At 37.5% G+C, this 13,803-nt stretch overlaps 1 protein-coding gene across 4 annotated transcripts in view; it reads right to left on the bottom strand.

The window, feature by feature from the left end:
* Positions 1–105: 105 nt before the first annotated feature.
* The window catches only part of LOC106876158 (GRAM domain-containing protein 2B), a 224,170-nt gene continuing 210,472 nt past the window's right edge, over positions 106–13,803 (bottom strand). For all 4 annotated transcript variants that reach the window (XM_052973837.1, XM_052973838.1, XM_014924584.2 and 1 more), the window contains 7 exons: positions 9,625–9,702; positions 8,761–8,808; positions 7,951–8,326; positions 7,425–7,482; positions 6,665–6,706; positions 3,486–3,596; positions 106–2,240 (listed from right to left, as the gene is read on the bottom strand). In XM_052973837.1, the coding sequence (XP_052829797.1) occupies positions 2,036–2,240; positions 3,486–3,596; positions 6,665–6,706; positions 7,425–7,482; positions 7,951–8,326; positions 8,761–8,808; positions 9,625–9,702 (918 nt within the window). In that variant the 3' untranslated portion in view covers positions 106–2,035. The remainder of the gene's footprint in view (positions 2,241–3,485; positions 3,597–6,664; positions 6,707–7,424; positions 7,483–7,950; positions 8,327–8,760; positions 8,809–9,624; positions 9,703–13,803) is intronic.

Here is a 13,803-nt window from a genome sequence, read left to right as displayed (position 1 = left end):
AATAATGGAAACACATAGCATCATAGCATTATAATTTTGAAATATCTATAAAACCAGCAAAAGCTAGTTTATTTTTATGTTTTTTGATTTATTATTAGTGTTGCTTAATATGTTTTGTTAAAATTGCTATTTCTTTTTAGATATCATCCGAAAAAGGTAATTAAAATGACAGATCTATTGGACTTTCAAAGAGGTCAAATTGTTGGTGCTCATATGGCAGGCGCTAGGGTAACAAAAACAGCCGAAATGTTTGGTGTATCAAGAAGTACTGTCTTGAAAGTAATGACAGCCTTTGAGAAAGAGGGAAAAACCTCCTCATCAAAACAAAACTCTAGAAGAAAACCAAAACTTTCAGATAGGGACTGTCAGACTCTTTTGCGAATTGTTGGAAAGGATCACAAAAGCACAGCTCCCAAAATTACTGCAGAGCTTAATGACCACCTCAAGAACCCAGTTTCCACAAAAACTGTTCGCCAGGAGCTTCACAAAGCTGGATTTCACTGGAGAGCTGCAATCAGAAAACCACTACTTTCAAAAACAAACGTTGCAAAGCATTTAGAGTGGAGTAAAAACCTACAGAATTTGGTCCCTAGAGCAGTGGAAAAATGTTATTTCTCAGACGAGTCATCCTTTACCTTATTTCTGACCATGGGCTGAATATACGTGTGGAGACAGCCAAAAGAAGCATTTGACCCAGACTACCTTTTTCCAACTGTTAAATGTGGAGGAGGATCTGTGATGATCTGGGGATCTGTATCTTGGAAATCCACCGTCCCAATGGTTTCCCTTCATGGCAGAATTAATAGTCAAGACTATTTAAGCATTTTATCTGATCTAATTCATCCTATGGTTGCAAAACTGTTTCTGGAGGGAAATACAATCTTCCAGGATGATAATGCACCAATTCACACAGCTAAAGTTGTTACTGAATGGCACAAGGAACATTCTAGTGAAGTTGAACATTTTATCTGGCCACCACAGTCCTCAGATCTCAATATTATTGAACAGTTATGGTGCATTTTAGAAAAACAAGTAAGGAGTCGATATCCTCCACCATAATCACTACAACAACTGGAGGCTGTTTTAGCTGAAGAATGGAGAAAAATTCCTTTGGAAACAATTCAAACTTTGTATGAGTTTATACCTCGTAGAATTCAAGCTGTAATTACCGCCAAAGGCAGTCCTACGCCATATTAAAATAAATTTGTTTGAAATTTTAAGGTGTTTCCATTATTTTGTGTATGTGTATATATAACACAACACATGTGTAATAAAGATTATACATGTATTTTAGTATGAATCAAATTTAATTATTGTTGAATTTCAATCTGGTTGTAACAAATGTTTTCCTTTTCGTAATTAGCAGTGAATTATATTTCTGTATTTATTTGATTGGAGCCAAATCAGCTAGTTGCTTAAGACAATTACCATAATTCTGTTATATTCATGACCTCTCACATCTGAACATGGTCACAAACTCCTTAGCTATCTTCACATCGATGAACATATTTTACAAATTCTTTCTTTACCCCACACTGGTATCAAAGACCAACTGACATCTTTTTGACTTCATAACTAGCAGACTGAAAAATATGTTGGATAATGCACTGATTCCGAGGAAATACCAAAGGCCTTGACTGTAAGATACTGTCACCATTACAAGTAGTGGTCAGTTTAAGAATTTTTTCCTCCCTAGCACTGTGTCCTTTTGTTTGCACACATGCATGTGTAGTTTGAGGTAAGACACATCACATCGCAAGCTTCATGTTTTTCTTTGTTTACACAATTGTTACTGGCAATAGTAGACTTGTTTGCAAGAATAAGAGTATATATATATACATACTATATACACACACACTTACATGCATACATATATGCAGTATACATTGATTGGTTGATCTTGAATGTACATTAACCAATCAGTCCATAGGCACAACAGATGAGTGATGGAAACATCATTTGAACAGTCACATGACTCAACAAAATATGTAAAATTGGCAGGACAAGGAAAACAAATCCAGTTTCAAGCTTGGCTTCAACAAACAATATTAAGGATTAAACACCGAAAAAAACAAACACAAACAACAACAACAATAATAATAATAACAACAAAATGTATGTTTAAAACACTCACTTCTTCCAATACATGTATATTAGCCTCTAAAACGAGGTGTAGCTGTTGGACCAATGCACTATGACTCTGGGCTCGCATCATGTAAATGTCTGAATGTATTTTATCTCTGAAATGACAAGTAGGCAGGTATAGAAATCGTGTGTGTGTATGTGTGTGTGTGTGTGTGTGTGTGTGAGAGAGAGAGAAAGAGTTCTGGGTTCAATCTCAGTACACACCATTTTGTACATGTATCTTCTACCATACCTTCAGGTCTACTTAAGTTTAGTGAGTGAAATTTGGTAGACAGAAACTTGTGTAGATGTTCATCAAAGGGACTGTTCCTGTTTTGGGGTGGTTGACTTATTGTCACCTATTTTAAATATCCCCTGGTCCAATCTATTGCAGACGTTTGGCCTAAGTCTCCAGTCTTGGGATAACTACCTTCTTCCCTGCTCTAACTACACCCTAAAAATTTACATCACTTCAAGTTGATCAATATCTTGTGAATGAATTTGGTTGATGCAAACTATACAGAAGCTTATCGTATATAATCTGTATGCGTGTGTTTGTTGTCCAACAAGTACTCTGATGTGAAGCGTATACATTACTGGAGCATAAAAGTAATCCGTTACAGGGTATATCTGATGACATACCCTTGATGTACTGCAGCAACAATGCAGCAGTGTCAATGTAGTGAGAATCAAGACAAGTTGCACCTTGTTGTTTTTCCATAAGGAGGGTGAGAAAGGAGAGCAGAAGAACACAAAGAAAGGAAAGCCACACTTAGATGTCTTCATGACATAAATGACTGAAAGGTAAAAGTGGATTTGAAGAAAGTGTTTGTGCTCTCCAACCATATTACCTTAATGAAACAATTCTCTGAGTATATTAGCATGGTCTAATGTGACCAAAAAAAAAAGTGCTGATTGTTGAATTCAAGGTGCCTCAGGAAGACAACATGGAGAGGGAACATGAAAGGAAGGGGTTAAAATTTGAAAGGCTAAGGGAATTGTGAGACATGAAGATTGTAGTGTACAGTAGTACTACTAGTAAGGGTGGGATATTGTGGAACTACTATGTCCTGTATGGCTGGTATTTGGACAGAGAAAGGGAAGCAAGAGCAGTGGTTTCTGAACAGAGGAGAAAGAGGAATCAGAAACTGCTTCATCATGGTTATTGCAGAAACATGAGAGATAAAGATTAAAGCTAAGAGATCAAAGGAAAAAAACAAAAAAAAAAAAACAGTAAGGACAAATATTGATATAATTGATAAAAAAACCCCTCTTGAAGGTGATATCCAAGTATGGTCACAGCCCAATGACTGAATGAAACTAACAAGAGAAAGAATAACAAACAAGTGTAAAGTGTTTACCTATACAAGTTTTTTAAGGCAGGTGACCAAACCTGCAGAGTATCAAGTTTGGCCTGGATTAACAGCACCTTATATGTGAGGGTGACGGCAGATACCAGCAGGAATATCATACTGGAAGAAACAAAGACAAAATACTGGATTAGAGATATTTCAACAGAGTCAAAGATTCACCAAAATGTAGTCAGTTGGGTAGAAGAAGGTTTTAGAAATTTTTGGTCATGAGATGGAAGTTTAAAATATTTAATACAAGAGAGGTATAACTGGATAAGTGTATCCAGGTTGTCCCTGATCCCACAGACTGTTTTGTCTTTACTTTTTCTTTTTAAAACTACAGAATAACATATCACACATATTAAAATATCTATGTTATCACAACAAAGGTCTCCAAGCATTGACTTGCTAGAAATAGCAGCCGAATCCCTCTCAAACCACAACCTGCTGACTTTAATCAAAATTGATATGGGACTAAACAAAAACAACATATACAAAAAAATAATATTAAACAAGACTAAATATGTAAGATATTTTTGTCACCACTCTCTCTCTGTGGCACCCACAAACTTGGTGGGGAAAGAGGAGGAGGGACCAGTCAATTGTATTAATGCAAGTGTTTCACTGGTATTTTATTCTACTGACTTCTGTAAGATGAAATACAAATTTGACCTAAATGATATTTGAGTTCAGTATGTTACTAAATCCCACAAGGCATTTTGATTGACACTACTGATTTTTGCAATCCAACTGACAATAATAATCCTTTCTAGTTTAGGCACAAGGCCTGAAATTTTGTGAGAGGGGTTTAGTCAATTACAGTGGTCCCAGTGCTCAAATGGTGCTAGTTTCATTGATCTCAAAAGGAAAGGCAAACTTGACCTTGGCAGCATTTGAACTCAGAATGTAGTGACAGGTGAAATACCACTAAGCATTTTGTCCAGTGTGCTAACAATTCTGCCAGCTCGCTGCCTTCCAGCTGATTACAATAATAATTATCACTCTTAATGATAATAAGAATTTTTTTTTTTTTCGATTTAATAATAATAATAATCCTTTCTACTTTTGGCACAAGGTCTGAAATTTTGGAGGAGGAGGAGGAGGATAGTCGATAAGATTGACCCCAGTGCTTAACAGGTACTTGTTTTTTTTTGAGCCTGAAAGGATGGAAGACTAAGTTGGCTTTGGCAGAAGTTGAACTCAGAATGTATATAGGCACATGTCCAGCAATTTTGAGGGAGGGGATTTGTCAATTAAATAAATCCCAGTATTGGATTGGTGCTTTATTGACCCAGGAGGGATAAAAGGCAAAGTTAATCTTGGTAGGGTTTGAACTCACAGAATAAAGAGCCAGAAGAAATATTGATTTCAAATTTTGGCACTTTCAGGGAAGTGGGTAAGTCAGTTACATTGATCCTGAAAGGATTAAGTCGGCCTTGGCAGAATTTGAACTCAGAACGTAAAGACAGATGAAATGCCACTAAACATTTTGCCTGGTGTGCTAATGATTCTGCCAACTTACCATCTTAGAGCCAAACGTAATATTGCAAGGCAGTTGTCCAATGCTCTAATGATTCAGTCAATCCATTGACCTCACACTAACATCTACATTTCCCAAGTGGCCACCCATCAAAATACTAATTAGACTCAACATTTCAATGTGGTGCCTTATTTTGAAGCCATTTCTATTATTAAGGTGGTAAGATGGTAGACTCATTAGAGCGTCAGACAAAATGCTTCGAGGCATTTCTGCCAGCTCTTTACAAAAGAAAAAATAAATACCAGTTTAGCACTGGGGTTTATATAAATGACTTACTTTATCCCCCAAAATTTCAGGCATTGAGACTATAGTAGAAAGGATTATCATCATTATATTTTATTTCTCAAAGATCTTGCTCTTACTTGCTCTGGTTAATTTTGTGAGAGTAGACAGCATCCTGTTGTCAAAGGTCTCACAGGGTCTCTATCCACAAATTATAAAACTTGGTATTTAGGTGCTGGGTATCCTGGAAGACACTCAACATCCAAGCACCAATCTCAAAATCCTAGCTGTCCCCAAAAGAGCAATTTTTGGTTATGCTCTGCCCTATTATTACCTCTGCCTTAGCGAAGGCGGAGGTATTGTTTTCGGTCATATTTGTTTGTTTGTCTGTGGACAAGATATCTCAAGAACCACTGGATGGATTCGGATGAAACTTTCAGGGATGCTTGGCCTCATGACCAGCACAAACTTATTAAATTTTGGGATCGATCTGGTACTGGGCAAGGATTCTGGATTATATTTCTTGTTTTTTTACTTAATTTTTGACAGCGGTCAGGTTCATTTTCAGTATTCTCGTTTGTGAGAGCAGTCGAGTTTATTTCAGATATTCTCATTTTAAAAATAATCTCTGTTGAGAGGACGCTGGTGTTGCTTTGGCAGAGGTTTGTGCTCTCTGGGTGCTCTTATTATTATTATTATTATTATAGTGATTTCTGATTTAGGTACAAGGCTAGCAAATTTGAGAAAGGGGGATTAGTAAATACCATTGACCCCAGGTAGAGTGAAGGGCAAATTTTATCAAAACAGGATTTGAATTCAGATCACAGAGGAATGAATTAAAATTCCAGAAAGAGGCTTCCTGAAGCATAACTGTTTCTTATTTCTTTATTGCTCACAAGGGGCTAAACATAGAGGGGACAAACAAGGACAGACAAAGGGATTAAGTTGATTACATCGATCCCAGTGTGTAAAGGATGAAAGGCAAAGTCGACCTCAGCAGAATTTGAACTCAGAACATAAAGACAGACAAAATACCGCTAAGCATTTCGCCCAGCATGCTAACGCTTCTGCCAGCTCACCGCCTTAATATAACTGAAGCATAACTGTTTCTGCCAACTGGCAGAGACAGCAACAGTTGTTGGAGACTATAGTGACTGCAACATCAACAATGATCTGCAAAAGGAACTTCTGCATGGTCATTACTCAACCTGCTAGAAATAGCAGCCAAATATCCCTTCCTCAAATTACACCTGCTACTGTCTTACAGACACATCATATGATGTAGTCCTACATACACTATGACTGAATAAAAGACAGGATGATCCTAGATATGTCTGTTGGATCTGGGTTCCCCTGGTGGGGTGGAGCTCTCAAACAACAACAACAAATAAAGCAGTAGATTCTATTGAGAAATGGTAATACTTACATAGCTGCACATATTGCTAGTACCATGTGTGCCTTTGGTAACCTGAAATCAGTTGACAGATGTTAGAGAAGAGTAGGATGAGAGGGGAAAAAAAAACAAAACTATTTGGAGTTAGACCGTTTAGTATGTGGTGAATATTATGGTAGTTGTATATTGTGCATTAGAATATCAGTACTATACTGTATACTGTTGTGTCACTACAATAGTACTATAGATGATGTAATAGAATGCTACTACAATACTATATGTGATGTACAGTGTATAAGCATCACTATGATTACATGTAGGTGTTATATACAGCATTATTGTTTACTAAATGATGCCTTAGAGTGTGATTACAGTATTATAGGTGATACATAGTGTATTACCATTACTACGATACATATAAGTACTATATAGTGTATTACTATGCTACTACAGTACTATATGTACGTGTATGTGCATATAGTGTGTTAGACAGACTATAAGTCCTGTATAATAAGTTAGAGTGTATAACTACAATGTTATAAGTACTATTTAGTGCAGCCAATCTTGACGTTTGGTAGCTTTGACAAAGAAAGAGTAAGTAAAACAATAGCGGACTACCACCACCACCACTACATATAAATACATACACATGTGCACAGCTAGTGGTTTTTTTGTGATACTGTTAAATACAAATGATATACAGAGTGTACTGATAAAGATCAATGAATTTTAATAAAATTGCAAAAAATAAATGTTAGAGGGAGAGAAATTGAAAGCCATTATTTTGACTTACCGTAGTAACTTGAGGGCTAACTGGCATATAGATTCATATGTCTGTTGACAGTTGAAACCTGAATGGATAACAAATGGGATATATTAATTTCTTATAGAACCTCTGCTGGCCTATGATAAATTACAATGTTTGTTAATATGTAAGACTGTGCTGTTTATATAAAACAACATTTCCTTATATATAAATGTGCAGTATTGTCTGTTTAATGTATCCTAACATCATATATGTAACATATAGAAGTATGAAGTACATACACTCTGACAGATAGAAGTGGTACATACACCGTAACAGATAGAGGTAGTACATACACAGTGACATATAAAGGTACATACACTGTGACGTACAGGGGAGGTACATACTGTGACATACAGAAGTGGTACATACACTGAGAGAGATAGAAGAGGTACATACACTGAGAGAGATAGAAGAGGTACATATACTGTGACATATAGAGGTGATAAATGCAGAATGACAGACAGGAGGTTCATACACCTCTGTCTGTCATGACAAATAAAGAGGTACATACACTGTGACAAATAAGGCATGATGAACCAGCTATTATGGACAGTAACAGGCTTTTTGGAATGGCTGGACCCAACAGATGAGGGTTTCTGCGATACTTGAGGTTTAGTGGGTGTCGAACTTGTAAACTGGGTTTTCACACAAGGTATTGTTGCCTTCACTGGAGTTCGCTTGTAAGTTTTCGTTTTTCCAGGTTGGCAAAGTTTGTTATCTTCAGAATCTGTTGTTTCGGCGACACCACTGTAATCCGAACAAAATACACTAGATTCTGAATGGCTTTTCCTCTTAGGTATCAATGGATGAATGATGGCTCCAGAAAGGTTGTTTTTACTCAGTGGCATCGACAACGTTGACTTTGCCAAAGCTGCTACTCCAGATTCCTGAAAGAAAAGTAAGGAAGAAAAAAAAAAAAGCAAACAAATCAATACTAGCACCACAAGCAGTAGCACTACTACAACCATCATAACAACCATCATAATACCACCACCACTACCCTACTATTGCCACTATTACCATCATCATAATCACATTCAATGACATGGTAATGTGGGAGAGCTCTAAGTGGTCACTGGCTACAAGAAATAGCAGTCAAATCTTTAAATCATACACTTCTGTCATACATAAAGAAGAATATACAAGGCAATGTAGTCCCTTATACACAAAGTTGGGATGGCGGCAGCTAAAACACTTTCAATCAGAAGTCTTGTCTAATCAAAGTTGACCTGGGACTAAAAACAAATAAAACAACAACAGTAGCAGTGCCGCCGCTGCCACCACCACCACCACAACAACAAAACTGTGAATCTTTACTTACATTAAACTTTGCTGAAATCCCAGATTCCTCAGCAAAAGAATCTCCAGACTGCAAAAGAAAAATAAAAGGTCAATTAGAGAGACTCAAACTGGATCCTGTGGGTAAGGTGTCTACACAATTAAACTCTGGCTGATACAATCCACCAAGCTATCAACAGGAATCATGAGAGGTGCATAGTTTACAGTTTATTACTGTAAACAATAGACATACTGTAGATATTGATTTTAAATTTTGAGGGAAGGGCTACATCAACCCCAGTGCTCAACTGGTACTTTTTCGTTGACCCCCAAAAGGATGAGAGGCAGTCGATCTTGGTGGAATTTGAACTCAGAATTTAGAGATTGAGGAAACACCATTAAGCATTTTGCCCAGTGTGATAATGATTCTACCAGCTTGCTGCTTTACATACCGTAAATATTAATGTTTTCTTTGTTAGCTTATAGTGCTGACTTCAAGACTTTGGCATGGTTAATACCATAGTTCTAAAACTGTGATTGTAGGCTTACAAACTTACACACACACACACACACACATGTGCATATATGTGTATGGTTTTGTGTGTATGTGTGTACATGTGTATGTGGTTGTGCACAAGTCTGTATGTATGTTTACACTTGCAGACTATGTAAGTTTGTCCACAGTTGTCATTTACCCTGCCAACAAAAACGTCTACTTGCTTTACTCCTTTGAAGAGGTGAAATAAGAGATTCCTAACTTGAAAAAAGAGGCAAAGGTTAGCAACAGGAAGGACTGTCCATCACTTTCACCAACTGACATTAAAGAGGATGATGCACTCCAACATACATTATCTATCATGACCATTGTCATTTGATATCCATCTTCCATGCAAAATGTAAAACGTACCAGTTCCTGATAACGGTCAAAGAGATCTTGCATTAAGTTGTAGGCAGCGTCACGGGATACAAATGAACCAAAAACATACTGAAACAAAGTAAACAGGATTGTGATTAAATACTTATGAACTCTAACAAAGCTGAATTTAATTATAATATCATTTAGAGTTTAATACAGAAGAAAGAGCACCATAGAGCAAGCTGCTATAATAATAATAATAATAATAATAATAATAATAATAATAATAATAATAACAATAACAATAATAATAATAGTAGTAGCAGTAGTAGTAGTAGTAGTAATGATAATAATAATAATAATAATAAAAACAACAATAATAATGGTTTCAAATTTTGGTAGAAGGCCAACAATTTTGGGAGAGGGGGTAAGTCAATTATGTCAACCCCAGTGCTCAGTTGGTACTTATTTAATCAACACCAAAAGGATGAAAGGGAAAGTTGACCATGGTGAAATTTGCACTCAGAATGTGCAGACAGATGAAATGCCACCAAGCATTTTGTCCAGCATGCTAATGACTCTGCCTTTATAATAATAATAATAATAATAATAATAATCCTTTCTACAATAGGCACAAGGCCTGAAATTATGGGGGAGGGGGCCAGTCAATTAGATCGACCCCAGTATGCAACTGGTACTTAATTTATCAAGCCCGAAAAGATGAAAGGCAAAGTTGATCTTGGCAGAATTTGAACAGAACATAAGGACGGATGAAATGCTGCTAAGCATTTTGCCTGGAGTGTTAATGATTCCACCTTTACTGCTGCTACTACTACTACTACTACTACTACTACATCAACAACAGTCCTTTCTGTTATAGGCCTGGAATTTTGGGAGAAGGAGGCTAATTGATTACATTGATCATAGTGCTCAACTAGTAGTTATTTTACTAGCTTCAAAAGGATGAAGGCAAAGTCAGCCTTGGCCAAATTTGAACTAGGAACATAATGAATCAGAAGACTACTGGGAAGCATTTTTACCAATGCTCCAAGTCTGTCAATCCACCACATAATACGAATAATAATGATAATGGTTTCAAATTTTACTACAAGGGCAGCAATTTGGGGGAGGGGATGAGTTGATTACTGGTACTTATTTTATCGACCCAGAACGAATGAAAGGCAAAGTCAACCTCAGAGGAATTTGAACTCACAACATAAAGACGAATGAAATGCTGTTAAGCATTTTGCCTGGCATGCTAATGATTCTGCCAGCTCACTTCCTTACTACTACAACAACAATAGCAGCAGCAGCAGCAGCAACAACAACAACAACATGGAAAGAAAACCAAAGACCAAGCAGCTATGATGATGATTATGTAAGTTAGTTCATAATCACACACACAGTTAGTTCATAATCACAACTAGCAGTCTCGAAAAGGTCACTTGTCCGGAAAGAAATAGCAATGGATTTCCCACAAATGGTTAGAACTCTTCTGATCACAGGCCGGCTTGATGAAGGGTGACCTGGGGCTAAGCGACAAGAACACAAAGACAGAAACACACATGGCTGCACAGGACACACACATGCGCGCGCGTGGACATACGTGGACATACCAATAACATATATTTGAAAAAGGGTATAATCGACTATACTGACCCCAACAGTTGACTAAACCATAATTTTATTGACCCCTCCCCCACATTGACAGTAGCATTATTGGAACTCATTTAATATGATGTAACTAAACTGAACAAGACAGTTCTGTTGCTCTACCATTCCAATGTTCCATTAACACAAGACATTGCAAAAGTTGAATCTGGCAAACTATTCTATCTAGAATTAGGAAGCACCAAATTAGAAATTGTACAAAATATAAAAAAAATCCTACAAATATCCTTAAAACACAGCACACACAAGCTAATTTGTAGTTTTACTATTTGTGCCATGTGAAGAATCCATATTTTTAGTTTGAAGTAACGTGATTTATTCTGGCAAGCCATGACTGTAACTAGTGGAAGTATGTTAGCATCTATACAGAATTGTTCTGTGTAATAGCTGTAGGTTTGTAAAGAGAGAGGGAAAGAGAGAGACAGAGTGAAAGGTATGTCGGTCACACTTCACTTAACAATGATGTCTTGCAGATTACTTTCGGTTCTGCTTAAAATAGCAGCAAGTGGTTCCATGTGAAGCACTCTCAACGTGTTTGGTGTGTTGTGTATGTGTGTGTGTGTGAAGTGTGTTTACACACACACACATATATAAAGATACACAGGCACACACAGACAAAGAGACACACACACCTGGTGATCTTACGTAAATAACCAAGACAACCATTAATTAACGAAGTACTCAATACATATAATTATGCAGAGTTTAATTATTTTCATTAGTGCTATCATTAATTGCTCATTTCTAATTACTTGAACTCTCGTCGGGAGCAATATTACTGTCAATGATAATGATGCTTGGTTTATAAATAAATTAACAGGAAAAATAAACAAAAACACCATCACAACACACAAAAAAACCTAGAAAACTAACTCATAATCGACCATTTATTTAGTTTTATTTAATGAAATGATTGGTTTATAGCAACTCGAGAATTTTTTATGTAAATTAATTAGCAATTTAAATTATATTTAAAAGCTATGCAGTCAATTTTTTTAGAAATAAATTCTTACCGAAATGCAAATTCCCTTGAATTAATTATTGAAATGATCTTTACAAGGGGGAATAACTCGGTCTTGTTTATAATCAGTCATGTCACCCCCAGTGTTAGTAGTACGAAGTCCAAAACTGCTGTATACCACGACGACCACCACTGCCATCGTCATTATCACCACCCACCCTCCTCTTCTTTGTTTTAACGACCGTTTTTCATGTTAGCAAAGTCAGCGGTAACTTGTTTCCAAGTAAGGTACTATTTTCCTTAGTCGTTTGAAAGACCAACAGCTCAACCACTGGACATGTTTTTTACACAGCACACAAATAGCAAGATGATAGAAAGACACTCGCGCGTGCGACAGGCTATTGTGTTCATTCCATCTACCGATGTCACGTCAGCCTGAGAATATATCGATGATACATAGTGACAACAACAAACCAGCAACCTTGTGGTTGTGAAATGAAGTCTTTGAGTGCAGTTATGCCATAGCCTATACACACACTTGCATGTATGTATATACATACGTGTGTAATATACACACATATATATATCATCATCATCATCATCGTTTAATGTCCGCCTCCCATTCTGGCATCGGTGGGACGGTTTGACAGGAGCCAGCCAGGCAGAAGCCTGCACCAGACTTCTGTAACTGTTTTGGCAGGATTTTTACAGCTGGATGCCCTTCCAAACGCCAACCACTTTACAGTGTGGACTGAATGCTTTTTAAGTGGCACCTGTACTGACATTGTCACCAAGTATCTTGGAAGACAAAAACATCTTTTGAGAGGGGAGGGACATTGGGGGAGATGATGAAAGGTTATAGTGAGACAAAGAGACAGAAGCAGGTACCTTGCTGTAGAGGAGGTACAAGGTTACTCGGTTGGAGAGAGAGAAAGGGATAGAAAGATATCAGGAATGAAGACAGAAACAGGTGTGCTGCCACAAAAGAGATACAAGGTTATCCAATCTCCAGGGCTGTGAGGACAGGATTGGGGAGTGAGAAGTAGGCACAATGCATGAAGGAGGAAATGTGAGGAAGAGAAGAGATGTAGATAAGCTTGTTGGGGTAGAATGTGTGAAAAGTTTTCTTGTTATGTGTAGGAAGAACACAGGTCGGGGGTTAGCGAATAGCAATGATACAGTGAGACAGGGCGTGTGGGTGGAACACACAGGTCAGGGGTTAGCGGATAGCAATGATACAGTGAGACAGGGCCAAGAGGACAATATTGGGAAGTGGGAAGTACGGACAGTGCATGAAGTGGAAATATGAGGAAGAGAAGAGCTGTAGAGATGCAGTTTGGTCTGTTGTGGTAGGGTGTGTGAGAAGTTTTCTTGTTAAGTGTGGGTGGGACACACAGCACTTCTAGAACTCAGGCAGGTCTTCTCAAGAACCTCATATCACCAGACATCTCAGTCCATTGTCATTTCCTCTGTGAGGCCCAACTTCCTGAGAGTGGTCCTTACCACTTCATCCCACGTCTTCCTGGGTCTCCCTCTTCTGCAGGTACCATCCACTTTCAGTGATTGGCACTTCTTTATGCAGCTGTCCTCATTCATAC

Source organism: Octopus bimaculoides, chromosome 17 (genome assembly GCF_001194135.2).
Source record: "Octopus bimaculoides isolate UCB-OBI-ISO-001 chromosome 17, ASM119413v2, whole genome shotgun sequence".
Lineage (NCBI taxonomy): Eukaryota > Metazoa > Mollusca > Cephalopoda > Octopoda > Octopodidae > Octopus > Octopus bimaculoides.
The sequence above is the reverse complement of the archived record's forward strand: the minus strand, read 5'-3'. Positions and strand labels throughout refer to the sequence as shown.